A 20,374-nucleotide genomic window follows, 5' to 3' on the forward strand; every position below is an offset into this window, starting at 1 on the left:
CTTTTCATTAGTCTGTCACTGTAGAGACATTTGTACAGCAACAGACATTTACTATTTTATAATTTTGGAATAAAAAGAAGTGTTCTGATATTTTGATGGACAATACATTTCATTTCCACAAATTTTTCCCTTTATGCTGTATTATTTATGGTAAATTTGTTCCACCTTTTCAAAAAATGTTTCTTTCCTTCTTAATATAACATATAAATGGAGAGATACTAACAAAGAAGCTAAGTATTACTACCATGCACAATTATTAAATGAATTTGAAATTCCTCGTTTGTATGCACTGAAATGTTTTTAAAAAATACCTATTTTGTCGGCTGTGCATATCTATTAGAAAGATATTTATCTGTAATAAGTATTTTCAAATAAGTGTTGTGATGTACAAGAAGAAAGAAAAATTGTAACCAATTAAAAAAATCTTAAGTTTTTATAACATTGAATTTCTGTAGATACAAAACTTTTTTTTATGTTTCCATTGATGATGTATAAAACATTATATATATATATATATACTTGCTGTTATTTGTTTCTATTACAGCATCATTCAAGGAAAACAAAAGCCAGTTCAAAATGATCCAGCTTTCTACAGATTCAAAATAATTTTCTGTATTTGCTAAATAGTTTTTACACAAATAAATATAGTTGCAATTGAATTGCATATACACAATAATAAAAATTTGACACAAGGGAGAAGATCCCATGTACTCTCCAACGAGACTGTATAATGCAATTGTTTTTATTTTACAATTTGATTATCACAATTGAAAAGAAAAATGCAAATGGACAATTTGAAATTACCTAAAGATAGCCACTTACATTTTTCTTCCCAGTCCCTGTGTGACAAAATGCTTAAGTATAATTACACACAATTAGACTTACAACTTTCCACTTCTAGGAACAGCATTTTTTATAATGCTTTAATATAAACAAAAGTATCAAAATTGTTAAAGAAAAATTACCATAATTTAAGTCGGCACATTTTATCTAGATATCAATACAGGGCAAATTAATATTTAAAAATAATTTATTCTCCACAATTTTCAGAGCATTCCCACATGAAAATGAATATTTGTCTTGAGCAAAAGACAGAAAACAAAGTAGAAGGCACAACCTTTAAGACAATATACATACGTACACAACTTTCATAAGAGGGAAAAAATAATTTCTTTTTATCCACATTAATGACTGGTTTATTATATACAAAAAGAACCAGTTATACACATTTAATTTAAAGAAACTAAAATCGTACTTTTTAAAGATTGGAAGAGAACAATTCAATGCAATTTAGTTTCTATAAAAGAGCTAAAAGGCATTTAAAAGTTATCAACCATTCTTGTAACAGAAAATGTAGTAAAGACCATCCCATTTAATACCAAAAATTATACATGCATTTAAATCATAGGAAGTTGAACTAAACCTTGCATTCTTACAAAACTGAACACATACAAATGCCATTCACTCATCAACGCAGGAATATTTTTTTATAAGAGCTATTCACTGTTCAGTAGTTCTTTTACAAAAAGAATTGCACAAACATCATATCATTTTCAACAGTAACTCTGAAAGGAGATCCAAGCATTCTTGCATCATTTATATTTCATTCTTGATTCTGTGAAAAGTATTTAAAGTTTTATTGTGTATTTATACACAGTCACTGGAAATAAGTCCAATTGTCTGTTGTAAGTAAAAGTGGTAGTCACACAGAGTTCATTTCTTCAGTTTCTTCCTCAGGTTCTCGTAACCAAGTGAAAAAAGACTTCACGGAATGAACAGCAACGCCCTTGCCTTCTGCCTCATTGGGATCATCACTCTGCTCCCATTCTTTAAAAGATTCATCACTAATGACATCATCATCATATAAAACATCGAAAATTTGATGTAGAAGACCTGGAAGGAAAAAAGAAGCGTCTGTAATATCTATAAACCATAAAATATTTCAGCATGCACAATTTTAATTAATAGTTTTCATAAACTAAGCCATCAATTAGCAACTTATTCACTTCTAATATCTCAAATTTTACTAATACCACAGGTAAACTATAAAATAGAAATTTGGCTATGCAATGTATTAATATCAAATTGTTAGAAACAAAACTGAAAATATTTTAATACTTATATGAACTTCACCTAACAGATAAATTGAATAAAAATTGTTTACTTTTAGAACGAATATTCTAATATTAATGCATTAATGTCCAAACTTAGTACTGCATAATTGTGACCCTGGTATTTTCTTTGTTCATTAGTAAAGTACATATCAAATCTTGTATCATCCATAATTTGAATTTAAAAAAACAATTATACAACCCAGAATCTCTAAGAAAACAATCTGACATTTTGAAAAATTTTAATACTTATATTTTACTGTGTCATTTTTTTAGCAGATTCATTTTTTTAAAACAGTCAATTAAAACATAAAAATCAGAAGCAAACAATCCAAATACTTACCACTAGGTTGACCTAATTGATTCATTAGAGCCTGCACAGCATACAAAGCTTGGAGTTGCAATTTTTCATTAGTGGATACATAACGGGATATGAGAGGTATCCTTGATTTCAGTTTACTTGTATTTAATTCCCACGTAGTTCCGGAACCTGAAAGGAGTAATGCATTTTTTAAAGAAAAGCATCAAACTGACAAAAAATTTGACATTTTAGCTGAGAGAACAGAACGTTAAGGGAGAAGATGGGCATAAACAAAATTACTTCTTACCTGTTAAACAACTTTCATGAACTGCTGTTACCAAGGCACGAACAAAGGTTGGACCACTAGTATCAGATATATTTGCCTAAACAAAATTTTCCATATTAAAATAAACTTTAAGTTTGGTACATAAATGGCACAAAAGTTTTTTTTTTTAATTTTTTTAAGCAGTATATACAAAAACAAAAATGAATAATTACATCAACCCAATCGAAAACTTCTTCCAATTCAGAATTTTTTTCTAGCAGGCTCAATAGATGTTTTTTCATTTCTTCCATTGACATTTGAGTTTGTGGATTAACTTTTGTTGGACTGACAGTAAATTCAAGTTTCTACATAAGAAAATAAATAAATAAAATATCAATCTCAATAATCATGAATAATAATGAACAAAAAGAAAGAGAAAGGTACATTTATTACATGTTTTTCAATAAATTCAGAAACATTCCTGTCAGTTCCAATGATATCAGTCCACTGGACACCAGATTCTCTCCAGACTTCCCCAAGCTTTATTGTGCCCTATATACAAATAAATACCAAAATTATATCAGTTTTGTTATATCGACAAGCACATGAAAGCCTTTTTAATCAACAATATTAACGAATCAACAACAGGCAAATGTCAGCATTTGCCTGTGTTTCAATACTCAAATTTTGCTTTCAACATAAATTTTCTTCCGCTGAATCATGTGTTAAGATTTAACAACAGTTTATAGTTATCCAATTAATTCGTATATCAGCATTTTCTGGGCACTAAGAACTATTCAAATGATATCACAAATTTTTGCACAGCTGAATCTGCGGATTGACTTTTGAGGCAAAAATATTTTATTAAAAGGTAACACTAAGATTCCTAATTTGCTATTTTGCTTTTATTTTCGTACAAATATGTCTTAACACTTTCCACAACTTTCAATTATGAAATTTCACAATTATTCTAAAAGTATTAACCATGAGAAAATTGTTATTTATTGTGAAACCATGCGTTCCCTAACATTCTCGTTGGGTTATTAATAAAACAATGACAATCCAAATAAGTATTATGCAGATTTTTTTTTTTATATACAATGAGAAGCACAGACGGAAATGTAATGAAATTTACATATTCACTTCTAAAATCAATTCATTTTTTTTATACACAAGTTCATGAACTTTCTATATGGTTTCAGAGATCAGCTTAAGTATCAAAAGGTCTTTAATTTTAATTAATACATTTATAATTAAAGGTTTAATTAATTTATTGAATCTTATATCTGTTAAAAATAAAGCTGATTAATCAAATCTTATCTATTAAAAGTAACCAAGGGCTTGCAGACTTTAATTATACAGATTCTAGTAGCAGGCAACAAATTATGGATTCAATATTATGGTTATAATTTCTTGCAAGTGCAAGAATAAAAAAAATATATTTACTTTTCGCTTGGCAGCACAGTGAAGTATGGATGAAACCAGCATACCAGCCTTCTCAGATGGTATGCATGGTTGCAATACTTCTTTTAATAACTTGAATGGAGTTTCAATATCTTCAATCATTGGCTCCAGGATTTCTCCCATATAATCCCAAATTAAAGGAATATCCAAAGCATAATCATCAATAATTTCTAGGACACCAGCAAATCTACAAATAAAATAAAAGATTGTTAACATGCTCTAATTCAGCAATTATCCAAGCAGATGTTTTGATTATTTCATATTTACCAAAACTGCATATAAAATTAAAAAAAAATAATAATAATAATAATAATAACACAATTAAAACATAATGGAAGAGGTAACATATAAAGAGGTTTCAAATATGCAATTTTGTATTACCTCAATGGTGTCATCTTAATATTAACTAGAATGTGCAATCAAAATACAAATTCAAATGAATATTTTCCAAATTCATTGTTCTAAGCAAATAAATGTTTTAACATGAAAATAAAATTATAGTTTTCCAGCAGTATGCTACATTTACGCCAAAAAGGAATCAGAATTAGAGGACTTGAAAAAACATTCTTCAACGACAAACTAGCAAATTATTGCAAAATTTTCAGTACAAAAGTTACTTGTTTTACTGAAGCAATTTTTCACTCAATTCAAATGTTTTCTTTCTTTAATTTTCTCTCCATCTTTCATTATCATGCAAGGAAATTATGAGGAAACAATACTAAATGACATGGGAGGAGGAGGAATTAAAAATGCAGCACAACCTACACCATTTCTACAGCCCCCTTTCCCCCTAGTTATATGGTTTACCTATGAATTAAAACTAAGATTTTCACCCTCCTTGCAACATTATTTCTCAACCATTCAAACCTGATCAACATTATTCCAGTTATACAACACATGATTTGACAATGGCAAAGCATTATTTCGTATATCATTTATAAATATGGATTCTAAGTACAAGTAGCAATAAAGATCTGCCGAAAAATCCACAGTCGTCAAAGCTTTGACAAAAGATAGCATTTCCCATAAGGAATGAAACAACTTTAAAAAGATTACAATTTAGCTAAAAGTATTTTACCGCACCTCCATTAAGTAAATTTTTCTTAATTTCAAAAACAGAAAAGTATATCCAACAAATTTTTTTCCAGTTATAAAAATTACATTTAGATATATTAACTGACCCAATTTCAAAAAGGATGGAATCGATAAGGCTGCTATATAATGAACTTCAAAAAAATTAAGAGTCAAATTCAGAAATAATGAATAAAGAACATGCAATTGCTGCAAAAGGGAAACATCTTTTTTTATTGTAAAAAAGAAAAAAAAAAAGTTATAATAAAAGATTTAGGTTAGAAAACTTACCCTTTCTTATACTGGTCAAATGTTATTATTTTCTTTTTCAGAAGTGAAGATAATAACTGGCCCAGAGAATACCTAGCCTGACTAGACCGTTCAAGAACTTGATTAATTGCTGCATTGATGAACATATGGACAGTATTTGGAGAAGCCAGCTCCGTGACACATTTTATTGCTTCCTAATAAAAAAAAAATTATTACATGAGATGTCCCAATTATGTATTTAGCACATATTTTATCCATAAACAACATTAGCTTTAAAAAAAATACCCAAGATTTAACAATGGCATTTAATACATTTATGAATTACACCATTCTTTCATAAAGGATAAATTTTCTCACAGCACATTTAATGATTATGTACATTTAAAACATAATGTACATTAAGATACATTTAATGTTGCGAGTAGTACAAATGATTCTATGCCAATCATACTTTCCAAAAAATCAGCAGCACTGGTTTTATAAAGCAAACAGATTCCTAACTAATGTAAAGATAAAGAACAATATGTATGCATACCTCAAAATCATTATTGTGAAGGAATTCATCAATAAGGGGCTTAGTCTTCCTCTCCATGTCATCTTCGTTGTATTCTGGGCCATTGAGAGCTAAATCTGAAAATATAATGTTTTTTTGATGAGAAAACCGTTTGATTTATAAATACCAATCTGTGAATAGCAATGTGCAAGATTTTCAATCAAATGCTTAAATAACAATTTCAATAAACAACGAAAAACAGAAGACTAAATAATCAAGTGTTACTGAAAAATATTAAAGAAGTTGCAATGGTGTTGGTTAAGTTGTATGCTTATTGTACTGTACTATATTGTAAAACTAAATAATATTCCAATAAAAATTTAAATATAAAACCCCTATATTAATATATTAAATATAGTACAAGACTGGATTTGAATTAATTTTATGCAAGATATAATACTTCTAGCATTTCCAATAAAACAAAAACCAAACTCATAAGATGGCAATCTAAATTCAAATTTAAAAATATATTTACTGTTATAAATCCTAATTCAAAAATTTCTTGAAAAAAAATTATTCTTGCATTATATATTTTGCTTAACAGGCTAGTAATACCTAATCCTAAAACAATCCTAGGCCTTGCAATGATGAAAAATAAGGCCCATTAAACAAAATAATGTTCTTATTCCATAATAGAATAAAATTATATACTATTATTTAATAAGATAAGTGTTTGACATTGAATTCAATTTGAGCATAATCTTTCCATTCTTTCACAAAAACTATTTAGTTGCAAGGCAAGATTAAGAGCATAGTTCCACTCAGTCATACTAATCTCAATTCCCTGGTGAATTTTATTATATTCTAAAAATAGTTTTACCTTCTGCTGCAACTGCTTTTCCATTCACATGAACATCAGCAGCTGCCTTAACTTCAGGAGCTTTAGCCTCAGATGTCCTTGTAAGGCCTTTAACAGTTTCAAGCAAATTCTCTCTCTCTTTTGAAGTAGACGGCGTTTTTCTAATTGCAGGGGGCAACTGACTATTGCGGCCTCGACTAGATTCACGACTGGAAGCTGCTGATCGTTGAGAACCTCTCCTTCCTTCATAGTTAGATGATAGAGATTGTTCCGAAAGTGCAGAAAACCTTCAAAAGACAATTTATTCTATTAAAAACCAAGACCACTTTAAAACATTTGTAATATCTAAAAAGGCGAATCTCCTATAATATAAATTGCAAAAAAAAAAAAAAAAAAAAAAAAAAAATGAATTTTAAAGTTTTTTTCAAATCAAGTGATTTTGAATTTTGAGTTTAACACTATTTTTGGGCTTATCAGCGAATTTATCTAACTCTAAATATTGCCATTACCATTTTACCATTATTTAAATGGATTATTCAGTAGTTTCCTCTGCAAGAACGATGAAGATTGAATTGAACTCTAAAACTTCATTAATGCTTTCTGATACCAAATGCATTTATTTAATGATCCTTCCGTAGCTCATATATAATTTTTTCATTTGAGAATATTTTATCCTATGTAGGTGTATTATGAAAATACTGATAATAATTTATTTCAAGTTTATCCATGCAACAAGAAATTTCTATACAAAATCGATGTCACCATTAATTTATGAAAAACAAAGACAAAAACAGCATTTAAAGAATTCTAGAATTAATATCCAAAACATGAAAAATAATGTACTTGCAGCAATTAAATTTGTAGAAAGATTACCTTAATATCTAATAGTAGTACTAATGAAATAATCAGTAAACATAAAATTTTCTAAGAAATTTACTCCTAAAGTTAAGAATTTATAATTTATCAAAAAACATGTTACTGAAAAATTTCAGCAGCTTTCACAATAATCTTTAATGTTTTTTAAATAAAAATTCAACAGAAAAATAACACATTTTCAGATTTTAATGCATAAAATTTGCAAAACAGAAATGTTTCAAAATAATACCAAAGTAGACGTAATTTACCTATTTGTTAATGCAGTTTTATCAGAATCAGCAGTTGTTTTAGTGCCACCACTGCTGCCTCTACCCCAACTTTGAAGGCCTCTTCCACCAGGACCCAAGCGAATGCTCTCTACTTCATCAGGCTACAATGAATAATAAATTGTTTTTCACAAAAAAACAAACATAAGATTCCAAAAAATTATATTTCACTAAATAAATCAGCACTCTCTAAGGTATCCCCCTCCCCATAAAATATGGACCCTGGATAAGATCTCAAATGTCATGCACGACATTAGTGGGCAATAGTTATAAAATAATGATCTATGGATAGAATTCAATAGTTTGACATATCTATTGTGTTTTCTTTGATCAACTTTTTGGTGTTAAACTGAAATCAAACTGGCAATCGAAAATCAAATTTACACTTCAGGCATGTTATTTCTAAACTGAAAACTAAAATTTGACACTGAACTGCAATTATAGTTGCAAAATCAGTTACCGAATTTCCTATATTTAAGTCATTGTATTTTTTAGCTAACAGTTTTACATATTCATGAAAGTACATGACAAATCTGATAAAATCATAGTAGGAACATAACATTCCAAAGTGAAACAGAAAGTGCATGACATTCCAAATCTGATGGAATCTACACTTGAGATTTAAATCTGTATACCACATTTGATTCATCGAGTTCTCTTTCTTCATTTCGTCATTATGTTAAATTATATTTGGATAAACTTTCTCAGAATGGCACAGAAAAACACAACAAATATGGCACATAGATCATATACCAAATTTCATCAGACCAGTTTAAAGTCAGAAGTTTTACTTAAAAAACAAGAAAGTAAAAACTAAGCCTGAATAAGAGCAGCATTGCACAGAAAAACGACACTCCACTTTAACAAACATTTTTCTATTTTAATAATAAGGAAATAGAAAAGATAATTTTAAGTACCTTAGTCAATTTCAGTTTGGAAGGATCAACCACACTGTAGCTACCTTTATTGCTTTTAGAAGATGAAGTCCAACCATCCTCAGATGGTCCCATTCGACCTATTTAAAAAAAGTCAATGCTATCACAATCTCATAAAAATTGAAGGACTCTTTGAAGGCTATTCTCTATTCTTAAGGCGATTTGGAATATAATGATTTGATGTACTATTTTTGTTACAAAAACAATTGGCTGCATAATTTCTGCATTACAATAAAAATTGCAATTTGCCTTTATAAATAATTAAAATAAAAATACACTAAAGTGAAAAATATAAAATTTGATATTCTGAAAATCTATTGAATATGAATGCTTCAGAAGAATGTACACTATTAATGCTTTCAGCACAAATGTATACTTCATAACATTAAAAATGCAAAAATAATTTTTACCAAAGAGACAGAAAACTTACTATGTACTACATGCAGAAAAACAGGTAGAAATTAAAGTTTTTAATCCTTTATGCAATTTGTTTAACTTTCCCTAAATATTTTCCTCTTTTTTTTTTTCTTCTAAAGCTTCACAATACCTCTCGTGCACTAATTTTGCTTACAGTAGCGAATCTCTTGAGATCAATACATGTATGATACCTTCACAAAAGTTTATGGCATAATGCAAAGTTCTTAGACCAATTGAAAAAATCTTTCAAATTTTCGTCAAGGATATTATCCTTGTTGAAAATTAATCCAGTTTCCACAGCTGCATTGCCATGTGACAATACAAAAATTATTTTCAGAATTTCTAAAAAACAGAAAATTTTTAGACTTTTAAAATATTAGAATAGACATCTAAATGAAATTCTCCAACAAATTAATAGAACTTCACTTTTCAAACCATTTAGGAAAATTTCTTAGATCCTTACATGCAACAGAAAATTGTATATTGGAATAAAGAAGTTGAAGCAAATCAATCAGTTGCTTTTCACTTAATACTGCATTAAAAAAAAAAAAAAAAAAAAATGTGGATTTTAACAAGACCCAGCTTCTAAAAAAAGGCAAAATTTTTGTACATGCATTTATTTATTATTATTATTATTATTTATTTATTTTTGTAATATTTATTCTTCACAAATATTCACTTTGCTGCACTAAAATTCGTGATAATTTAGTTTTACTCAGCAAAATTAAGTTAAATATAAAAGAAAACAGAATGAGTAGAAAAAGGATGAGCTTCCACAATTTAATAATCATTTTTTTTAAGCTATGGCAACATTTAATATTACAATTTTAAAGAGAAACACTTTTTAGATAGGAAGAAAGAAATTTTAAATTTCCAGGAGTTTCCCTAGGTTTTTTTAAAGAAAATTTCAAAATTCTATTTCTTTCCTTGCATTATAATTTTTAAATTCTCCCTATGCCATGACAATCTTGTAAAAGCATTTCCTTTTGTGTGTTGAATTTCTTTTCATATCTTTTGATTTTCAAAGAGAGAAAAATCTTTTTAATTTGTCCTGTTGCAGACAATCTGATTCTCTTTGCGATGTCAGGGCATGTAAATTTTCAAAATATTTAAAATACTTCATTTGGCTATGAAATATTATCCTTTTAGGTTTTCAAATTTGATTCTTTTATTACAAGAAAATATTTTCTATATGAGCTTGCCCATGATAAAATATTAAAAAGTGTAACATCTTCCTAAGTATTTGCACACACACACAAAAAAAAAGCTCACTGTTTTTGATAGGTCACATCTCAATATACTTGAATTTGTTATTACTGCTTAATTTAGAAAGAATTACGTTACAAATAATTGAATTCATTTTCTTTTATATGCTATATTTTCACTAAATGAGTACATGCATTATTTCAATTTGTTACAACAGTCATAATTATTTGCAGCCAACAACAAAAGCACCTAACTATTTTAAAACTAAATTAATAATTTTTCAGAAATTTTTAAGCATTACTTTTTTCAAATGTTTGGCACTGAAAAAATATTTGTTTCAGAAATTTTAAGTGTTTAAAAATTTTCTCTTTAATGAAACCAGTACAGTTTTGTAGTTATTTTTGATGATTACTAAATATATTTTTTTATGTTTATATGATGTTGTGTAACATGCCCATGTCATAACGGGCAGAGGCTAGACTTAAGGTTAAAGCTAATTTTTCATCTTAGATGTTATGCCATGGGCAATGCTGTGTGGGTACTGCTAGCGAAGGATAAAGGAATGATTTTAAGTTAATTTCTCTTCTGTGAATTTAACAGAGATTTATAACAGAATTTCAAAGCTTATTCAATTAAATTTGAAAATACACATACCAGCATTTTTCCTCCGGTCTCTATCATCGGCTATTCGTTTTGGATAATTAGTCATATTTTGATAAACTTGTTGCTGTTCACGAGCTTCGCGTTCTGCTTCTTTGTGAATTTGATCAATAGTTTTAGGATTATTTTCATCTCTCCTGGGCACCCAATTATTCTGTAGAAAGAAAAGTTAATGAATCTATGTTATATAATTAAGATAATCAACATTGTCATAATAATTCAAAAAACATATATACAATAGACTATATAAAAAAAATAATTTCAAAGATGAAAATAAACAAAAATACAAAAGATATACTCACTTTTTTTAGATCTATAACATCTTGTAACATAAACCTAACTCTAGAGCTTGTCAGTCGCTTATCAACAATTAATTTCATTTGGGCAAAATACATATCCATCTAAAATTAAATTAAATATGAGATTAATACAATTAGTCCAATCATACAGTAATAAACTTACAGTATATGCTTAGTTGAATTTCTTCACTCAGCTTTATTAAGGACATTTAAAAACTATTTAGATTAAAAATCATGGAATTTAGAAAAATAAAACACTAATACTATGTCATCATTTTTAAAAATTTAATTATGTTTTTACAGTACTTTAAATAAATCGGGAGTCTTTTAAAAATACTGCATAGCTTTTTAAACAAATAAATTAAATTCTATATTCTTATATTCCTTTGATTAAGAAACTATTCATGCAGAAAAAGAATTAACTGCAAAATAATAAAATAACTGTGCTTGATTTTAATTTTCTAAAATGAAGTTTTTAAATGGATAAAACTTGAATTAAAACATCTAACAAGAGGAGAAAAAAAATATTTACTTCATAAATTGTTTATTTATCAAGTGAATCAAGTTTCAAATATGTATTGTTACTACAAAAGTTGCTCTTCAGATTAAATTTTTATTTCATGCACTTTCCCATATTGATTACTAGCACCTTTTACAAATTGATACCTAATTTTCAATGGATGAAGCTTTGAGTATTGTGAGAATAACAAATTCTTAAAGGCAAGATTAAACACTTAGAGAACATTTTCATGCCAATTTTTCAATGAATTTTTTTAAACCACTGAATGGTAAAAAAAAAAAAAAAAAAAACTGAAGAGATTTTACCGACTTTCAATTTATCAGAAAAAAATTATCATGATATTAAATGAAAATTCATGAAGAATTGCAATGCAATAAATCAATATTCACAATTTCATTTTCTAGATCAGATCTTCATTTAGACATTTACTATTCAAGCAAATTTTTTCATGCTTTATTTTAAACATCCAAGGTATCTTCCAGAAATAATAAAGTTTTGTAATAATGTTATATATTTATGAATTAAGTTAAAAAATGGTACAAATAACTGAACTTCCAAATTTAACATGGTAAATATTTAAAGCATTTTTCAGAGCATCTATACAATTAAGATATTAAGCATAATATTAATTATTATTGTCACTACAATATAACAAATTTCAAATTCAGGGCAGATAAGCAAATAGAAGTATTTGAAGTTGTCCTTATTTTCAAAGCATTTTTTGTTGTTGTTGTTAGACACTCATGTAGAAAGAGTTAAACAAAAAAATAAATTTCATAAGGCATTTTGAAAATTTTGTAAATACACTGTAAAGTATAAAACTATATCTATTATAAGATTTGATTTAAGTCCTTTAAAAAAAATCTTGTTCCAATCATTTTTTAAAGTATAGAAAACCTTAGAATGAGGTTTTTAGCATACATGGTAACACATACGAACTGAAACTTCATCTGAATTTACGATGGACACCCACTTTATTTGAGATCCTGTTTATGATGATAGATACTTGCACTTTTTTCAGATACTAAAGTTCATGTGCAGTTAAGATCCACTATTTATTGTAAGGTAGTAATTAATTCTGATAGGGCCTCTCCTCAATAGGAATGGAAGATTTGAAGATCTGAGATATACCCATTCTAGATAAGAATGATATTGTAGCTCCAGTCTATACATTGACTGTGCATGAGAAGGAAGAAAGTAATCAGCTTTTCTAATGCTAAGTCTATTCCATATGGACAGATGTCTGACCTTATTCCTGATTGACTTAAGATAAAATGTGTTTAAGTTAAAATTTTCTTTCCTTGAAGTATAGATGTGAAGTAAGATCACAGATTTGAAGACTGACTTTACTCTGAACTCATTAACTTGTTACAATTTAAAATTCAAGGTTAAGGTTTGTTCTGGATTACATCATTTTTCTAAAATAGCTAATTTTGAACTAAAAGTTACCGTTAAATTTGAAAGTTAACTACGTAATATGTCGTAAATGAACAATGTTATATTTTTTTCTAGAAATTTATTAGGTTAAATTCACAGTAATGTGTTATTGATATTTTAAAAACACCTCATATTATATATTCAAATAGTAAAAATTTCAAGCAACATTTATTACAGAATACAATAAGTTATATATACCTGGTTGTCCCTAGAATTTTTAGTTGCCTTTGTATCGTCTAGTTCTTTACCGATAGTCTTCAATAATCTACAAAGACATTCTAAAGACTCTTCATCACCTTGACTTAATAGCTTTTTAATACATTCATGCATAATTGGTTCAATAAGCATACCTAATTTAAATAACTCTCCAATGAACCTAAAAAAGTTGTAAATCAAAACGTTATTTAGAGAATATATTATATTTGTATTGTATAACTAAGAAAAGGACAGATATTCTTACCTTATGTTTCCTAACTGTCTATACCTAATTTTTTTTTCTTCTTCTTCATATTCAAATTGCAGCTCTTTTCTTTTATCCTGCAAAAGATTATGCAGGATTGAAATCTTTGTAAGATATTTTTATGAAATATTTTTCATACATAAATAATTTTCATACATACATAGTAAGTTTTCTGTCATTAGCTAAAACAAGTTTAAATCAAATAACTTCTGTTAACAACTTACAGGATCAGCTGCTTCTAAAGTTTTCATTTTTTCTTCATTCTTAAGCTCGTCGCTTCTATCTTGTTCAAATTCTTTCTGACATTTAGTAAGCAACAGCTTGCGGAAATTTACTTGTGTACCCGTTCCAGATACAGGCACCTTAATCTACAATTGAAAATACATATATATTTCAAATTGACCACAATGATTAGTTTTCTTAAAATTATTCATCATAAGGTAAAAACAAAATTCCAATTAAAATAAGTAACATCTGTCTTTGTGACACAATTTAAATATACTCAGGCTGAAATAAAGTATTACAAAATCCAAACTGAAAAAAGAAATTACTACCCTCAAGAAATGGAAACAACCTGAAAGTCAAGTAGTTTTAACATCTTTGGACACAAACTGTTAAGAGAAAAGAAATCATAATGATAACTGTCAAGCTGAAGAAACTGCTAATAAAATATAGCATGCGTGCAAATAGAAAGTCTATTATTTCAATATGAGAATTACACAAGTTTGTAATCAACCTTTTTTTTTTTTTTTTTTGCAATAGAAAATAATGCTTTACTGTGGAAATTAAAAATGAATAAATTTATAATGAACTTTTATTACCCTAGTTTCTTTTCTTTATACTCAATCCCTTGAGAAAAATATAATTACAAATCAATTATTTACAGACAGTACAATCTAACTACAGAAGCATATATAGCATAATATTACAAATATTATTAAAAGACTAAAAACTCTAATTCAGGAGAGAAAAAATTGGAATGTTTGAAGGAGCTTATTTTTAACAGGATTTTAACAAACATAATAAATTTTATTTTCACACGTAATACTTGTAATTTAACAAAATAAGAACACATTTTCTTTCAAAACAAATGGCAGTAAAACCATTAAGAGAATTCTCTAGATGATGATTAGTAAGAATTAATGAAAAATCTAGATGAATAAGAAATGACAATATTCTTTCCTACAGTGATATAACAGAATTTTAAAGTATATAGATGAATATTATCCACTTCATCCAATACTTTATCTGAATTCATAAAACTGTTAGCAATATGAGGGGACATGATAAAAATTGATTTACTTAATAAGTCACAAAAATTAATAATTAACAACAAGCGTAAGATATTAGGCATAATGCACAATATTAAAAATAGTAAGTAATATTAATCAACGATGAACAAAATTCTGCAGGTTTGCACTACTGCATTAAGTTTTATGCTTACAAACTGTGTTCAAATTCAGTTTCTGAAAAACCTCAGATTTCGTTAATGTGATTTATGAATATAAAACTAATATATTTCAGTCTTATAAACTAGTATTCAAAAAGGTTTTATACAGAAATATTAGAAAATATAATATACTAAAGAAGAAATCTTGAATCGTAAGTAATATAATAAAATTTCAAAATGCACTACTGTAATAATGAACTGACGTAAATGATAAAAGTTTCTTACCAAAGCCAAATGCTTGCAGAGATTTGCATAAGGGACGCTAAAATTTGGTTCATCTATCGCTTTTTCGAATATTAAATCAATTACTAAAGCTAATTTTTCTTCTGTATCTATATTGAGGCCTTTAAGCTGGGAAAGCAGAGTTTCAAATTTCTGAGGTGTCAATTTGTTCAGTACACCTTGAACACTTCGTTTCAGTTTATCCTTTTCCTAAAATGTAATAAAAATTTCATTTTAGGTATGCAATCAAACAGCACAATTCTGTAGTGGCTGAAAGTATATTAAAGTGATAAGAAATGTATATTAAAATGATGAAAGTCTTAAATTAAGTGAAATTTGAGCATTGAGATAATGAATAAATATATACTTACATCAGGAGGTATCTCGCTTTTATGCAGTGGCTTCCACGCATTCTGCGACTCATGTAATTTTATATTTTGATTTAGAGAGCTCGTAAAAGAAATAACTTTCCTAGGCTTTTCTCCTCCCCTTCCCTGACTACGTCGATTGACAGGAGCATGAGGCTGGAAAAAATGAAACTTATAAATTTTATCTCATATAAAAATGGTTATATATATATTACCTTAATATTCTATTTAAAGAAAAGAGCAAAATACTTTAAATCTAAATTTAAACACAATTAGAGATTTGTAAATCCTAATTATTATACTATGTTTTTTTAATAAATAATACAGTAGATTTAGATAAAAAGTTTACACACAAATCAACAAAAACAATTACAATGTAACAATTTTGTGAGAAATAGTGATTTCTGAAGACAAAACAGAATAAATGGATTTTGGGATTTTTGCCTTATCTTTTCAATCACCAATAAAGGAAATCTTAACAACACTTACCATTCTAGGCATAGGTCCACCCCGTGCAAATCCTGGCATAAAAGGATCATATGCCCGCATTGGATTATTCATAACTGGTGGAGGTACCCTATTCACTTCGGTGAGTTTTTGTATATGGGCCTATAAAATATATTTAAAATTGAATTATGAAAGAAAGAAAAAAATAATATTGATACAAAAAAAAGAAAGAAAAAGCAACAGTGCAATACCTTGTCCTTAATCACATCTAAATTTGGTAAATTGTTGGGCTTGCATAATGACATAGGTTGTGATTGCAGTTGCAACAGAAACTCCCGATCATATTGTTTCTTGCCTTCAGGATTTAGCGGACTCCACTGATCTAAAATTAAATGTCCAAATGACCATATGTATTAGGCATTAAAAATATTAAAGCACAAAACAAATTTAAACCAAATATGCCATAAAAGTAGAACATTTTTTTGTTGGAAAAAATAAATTATGTATGTGTAAGTTAATATTTGTTAAGTAAGTCCTAATTTAAAATTCTTAGTATCCTTTTATGTTCATTTGAAAAATGATCAAGGTAAAATACTAAAAACAAATGATTTTGACAATAAGTACTTCAGAAACTATAAATGCATTTTTTTGCTTTAAACATTTCTCATTTGTTATACAAAATATAATTTTATTACATAATTTTTTCTATTTCAAATCATGAAAAATAAAACTGTATACATTTTCCCATTATTTTAAAAATGATAGTTTTAATTAACAAATTTCAACTATCCCACAGATTGATACGTTTAGGTTCAGACAAGTAATTTTGAAAATAATAATCTCATTACCTTCTTTATAACTATATTTTAAAACTATTTTATCTTTCTGCGTTTCAGCAACATTTTCTTTATCTTCACTATCGGCACTTGGTGATACAGAGGAGGTTTCGCTAGTTGGGTCACTTGGTGATATGTCATTTTGAGGCATAATATCTGGAATCTCCCCAGGCAATGGTATAGTACTTAAAATTTCACTATCCACTATTGGTACAGGTGACGGAGTTCTTTCAGAAACAATTGTAGGAACAGATGTAGGAGCTGTTGCTGTTACAGGTGGAAGAAGTGGAGCCGGAGATACAGCTGCACCCTATCAAAAACATAAATATTACAAACACACACAAATGGTATAGAGGTTAGAACTATGAAACTGGATCTTTTCCTTCCCCATACTGAATGCAGAGCGGAACAATTGTTTGAAATTTCTGCTAAAAATAGTACAGGCTAACTCCTGATAATGTACCTAAAAGTCACGAGTTTTCACATGAAACAAAAATTAGCAGAATTAAACCAGAAGTTTCAGATTTATATATTGGGTTTTCATATATTTAAATATATATATTTCAAATAGGAAAAAAATATAAAACATTTTCCCATAATTAAATATCAGATTTGATTTGCACTTCCTTCACTGGCACAATTAGTACCCACAAGTAAGAAAAACAGCTGAAACTCAGAATTTAATGAACTCAAATTTGTTTGCCATTAAAAGGGGGGGGGGAGATGAATTTCAAAAAGAAGAAATCTTGTCTCAAATAATAAACATTGTAGGAAATCTGCATTTAATGATTTTACTCAAAAGATTTTCAATCTAAACAGAATTCAAACTCATAAATCAATCCAAACTCATATGAATCTTAATGTTTATTTCTACATTAAAATTTTTCAATATTACTACCAACTTTACAAAAATAAAGGGTTACTTTTACAGTTGGCAATAGTTTTATCAACAATCAGAATGCATGTTAATTTTAAAATTCATTTTAGGATTGTGTTACGTAGAACTTTTTTTTAATATAATTCAACATATTTTTACTGCTGGAATTGTATATTCTTTAAAAGTACATTGCACTACAGTTGGCTATTGAGAAGAAAATCAGAATTGATACTGTTGCCATTCAAGAAAAATAAGAATTATTTAAGCAATATATTAAATTTTTAAAATTTTCAAGCATCAAAATATCCTTCCATATTCTAAACAATCTTCTATCTCCCAGCTATATAAATCTAAACAAATATATGCTTTTGCTGCTATATTTCTATATTTTAATGCATTTGCTGCTATATTTCTATATTTTAATGCATTTGCTGCTATATTTCTATATTTTAATGCATTTGCTGCTATATTTCTAAGAACAAAAATTCAATATATTTTTCTTCACTACATTATTAAATAGATCTCAATTCTTAGTTTTTTTTATTAATATTATTAAACTAATAAAGATAAGATGCTAATAAAAATTTTTCTAAATATTAGCTTTTATAAAATGAAATACAGTATTCAGTACAGTAGTATTTAATTATCCCAAAAAACCATTTCAAAAATTTAAACAACCAGAACTATTTATTTTTGTTATAAGAAGCATAATGTACAAACATTATTTTAAAAATAAAAACCAAATCTCCAAATTTTATAAGTTTTGGGAAATCTTTTAAAAGAATGCCAGACATATTCATCCAAAAACCAATAAAAATTTCTTTTTAGTTACCAATTTGTCAACATGAAATAAATATTTTTTTAAAAATAGTATAAATACAAAAATTAGTCAACCCAGTACATAAAAAAAAAGGAACTTCCCCATAAAATAACATTATAAACAAATTATGCAAAAACTGCTTAAGATAAAAATAAAAAATTAAATTGCTAAATATGACAAAGTGATGTTCAAAATAATATTTTCAAAATTTGCAATTTTCATTTATAGGATGAAGATTCAAATTGTGTAATGTTAACCAGAAAAGAAAAATCTTCATGATACTAAATTATAAAGAAATTCCTAAAGTGTTTTTCAAAAAATCATTCAATTATGATTATATAACTTTTTAAAAAATTATTAAACCTTTAATTTTGTACCTTTCATGCATTTATTAACTTTTAAAAATTATTAATTAATAATTATTATATTTTAAAATATACAGAGTAATACATTCTAAAATACTCCCAATAGTCTGTAAATTTAAAACTAACTGTCTATAAAAGAATTTTTTTTAACTTGTATAATGTTTTAAAGTAATTAAAATTATTATCTATTCACAAATGATCATTTAAACATATTTATAGAATTAGATACCACACATATAATTGCGTACATACTGAAAGACACTGAATGAATATAAAATATGCATTTTGACGGATTCAAATATTTTTTGCAGTTTTTCATATAAAATATATGAATGATTTCAAGTAATCATTTTTTAAAAAATATTCTTGAATAAAAATAGTTTTGAAAGATACATGCCCGTACAATTTTGAAGGAGGCATAACTATTTTATAAAACTTACATAACCAATCAACCGAAGAAATTATATAATGATCATGATGTAACACACAAGATCAGTCTTCATAAAGATACAACAATCAGGAATATAAATTTTAAAAAATCATCCAACTATAATAATTATATCTGTAAAAAAAAAAAAAAAAAAAAAAATACCTCTTTTGTATCCAAAAAGGCATCCATTTCTCCTCCTTCTTTACTTTCACCTCGTTTATTGTAATCCTTTTTCTTCTTTGCTTTATTTTTCTTTCCTAAAAAAATAAATACCAACTATTTTGAAACATATACTAGTATATTGCATACCTAGTAAATACTATAAAAATAATAAGTATCAGAATGTTTCGAATTGCTGAAAGGTATTTCAAAGAAAATCTTGAGAATTCTATATAAAGATTTAAGAAGTGAAAATATATTTTCCTGCTCCACCCTTCCTGACAAAGGAAATGAAAATTTTCCTTTAAAAATACAGCGCAAATAAGATATTCAATAGAAAATTTCAAAATAAAGTTAAGACTGGCATAAAACATTCTGCATTTTTTAGTATGATTTCAGTACATTCTTCCGAGACAAAGTAATGCATTCTGCATTTAATTAATGGTGATTTTTTTATGAAGCATAAATATAAAATGAAATTATTTAGCAA

General features: G+C 27.2%; 1 protein-coding gene across 3 annotated transcripts in view; it reads right to left on the reverse strand.

Moving 5' to 3' along the window:
• Positions 1–414: 414 nt before the first annotated feature.
• LOC129965759 (eukaryotic translation initiation factor 4 gamma 3-like) overlaps positions 415–20,374 on the reverse strand; it is a 48,300-nt gene continuing 28,340 nt past the window's right edge. For all 3 annotated transcript variants that reach the window (XM_056079914.1, XM_056079915.1, XM_056079916.1), the window contains exons 8-29: positions 19,888–19,982; positions 17,246–17,543; positions 16,649–16,779; positions 16,440–16,559; positions 15,954–16,106; positions 15,586–15,792; positions 14,135–14,278; positions 13,911–13,987; positions 13,649–13,826; positions 11,497–11,595; positions 11,189–11,348; positions 8,894–8,991; positions 7,959–8,080; positions 6,856–7,121; positions 6,018–6,112; positions 5,504–5,676; positions 4,124–4,328; positions 3,131–3,229; positions 2,911–3,042; positions 2,720–2,795; positions 2,455–2,601; positions 415–1,893 (exon numbers count right to left, since the gene is read on the reverse strand). In XM_056079914.1, coding sequence (XP_055935889.1) covers positions 1,703–1,893; positions 2,455–2,601; positions 2,720–2,795; positions 2,911–3,042; positions 3,131–3,229; positions 4,124–4,328; positions 5,504–5,676; positions 6,018–6,112; positions 6,856–7,121; positions 7,959–8,080; positions 8,894–8,991; positions 11,189–11,348; positions 11,497–11,595; positions 13,649–13,826; positions 13,911–13,987; positions 14,135–14,278; positions 15,586–15,792; positions 15,954–16,106; positions 16,440–16,559; positions 16,649–16,779; positions 17,246–17,543; positions 19,888–19,982 — 3,266 coding nt within the window. In that variant the 3' untranslated portion in view covers positions 415–1,702. The remainder of the gene's footprint in view (positions 1,894–2,454; positions 2,602–2,719; positions 2,796–2,910; positions 3,043–3,130; positions 3,230–4,123; positions 4,329–5,503; positions 5,677–6,017; positions 6,113–6,855; positions 7,122–7,958; positions 8,081–8,893; positions 8,992–11,188; positions 11,349–11,496; positions 11,596–13,648; positions 13,827–13,910; positions 13,988–14,134; positions 14,279–15,585; positions 15,793–15,953; positions 16,107–16,439; positions 16,560–16,648; positions 16,780–17,245; positions 17,544–19,887; positions 19,983–20,374) is intronic.

The sequence above is a fragment of the Argiope bruennichi genome, chromosome 4 (assembly GCF_947563725.1).
Source record: "Argiope bruennichi chromosome 4, qqArgBrue1.1, whole genome shotgun sequence".
NCBI classification, from domain to species: domain Eukaryota; kingdom Metazoa; phylum Arthropoda; class Arachnida; order Araneae; family Araneidae; genus Argiope; species Argiope bruennichi.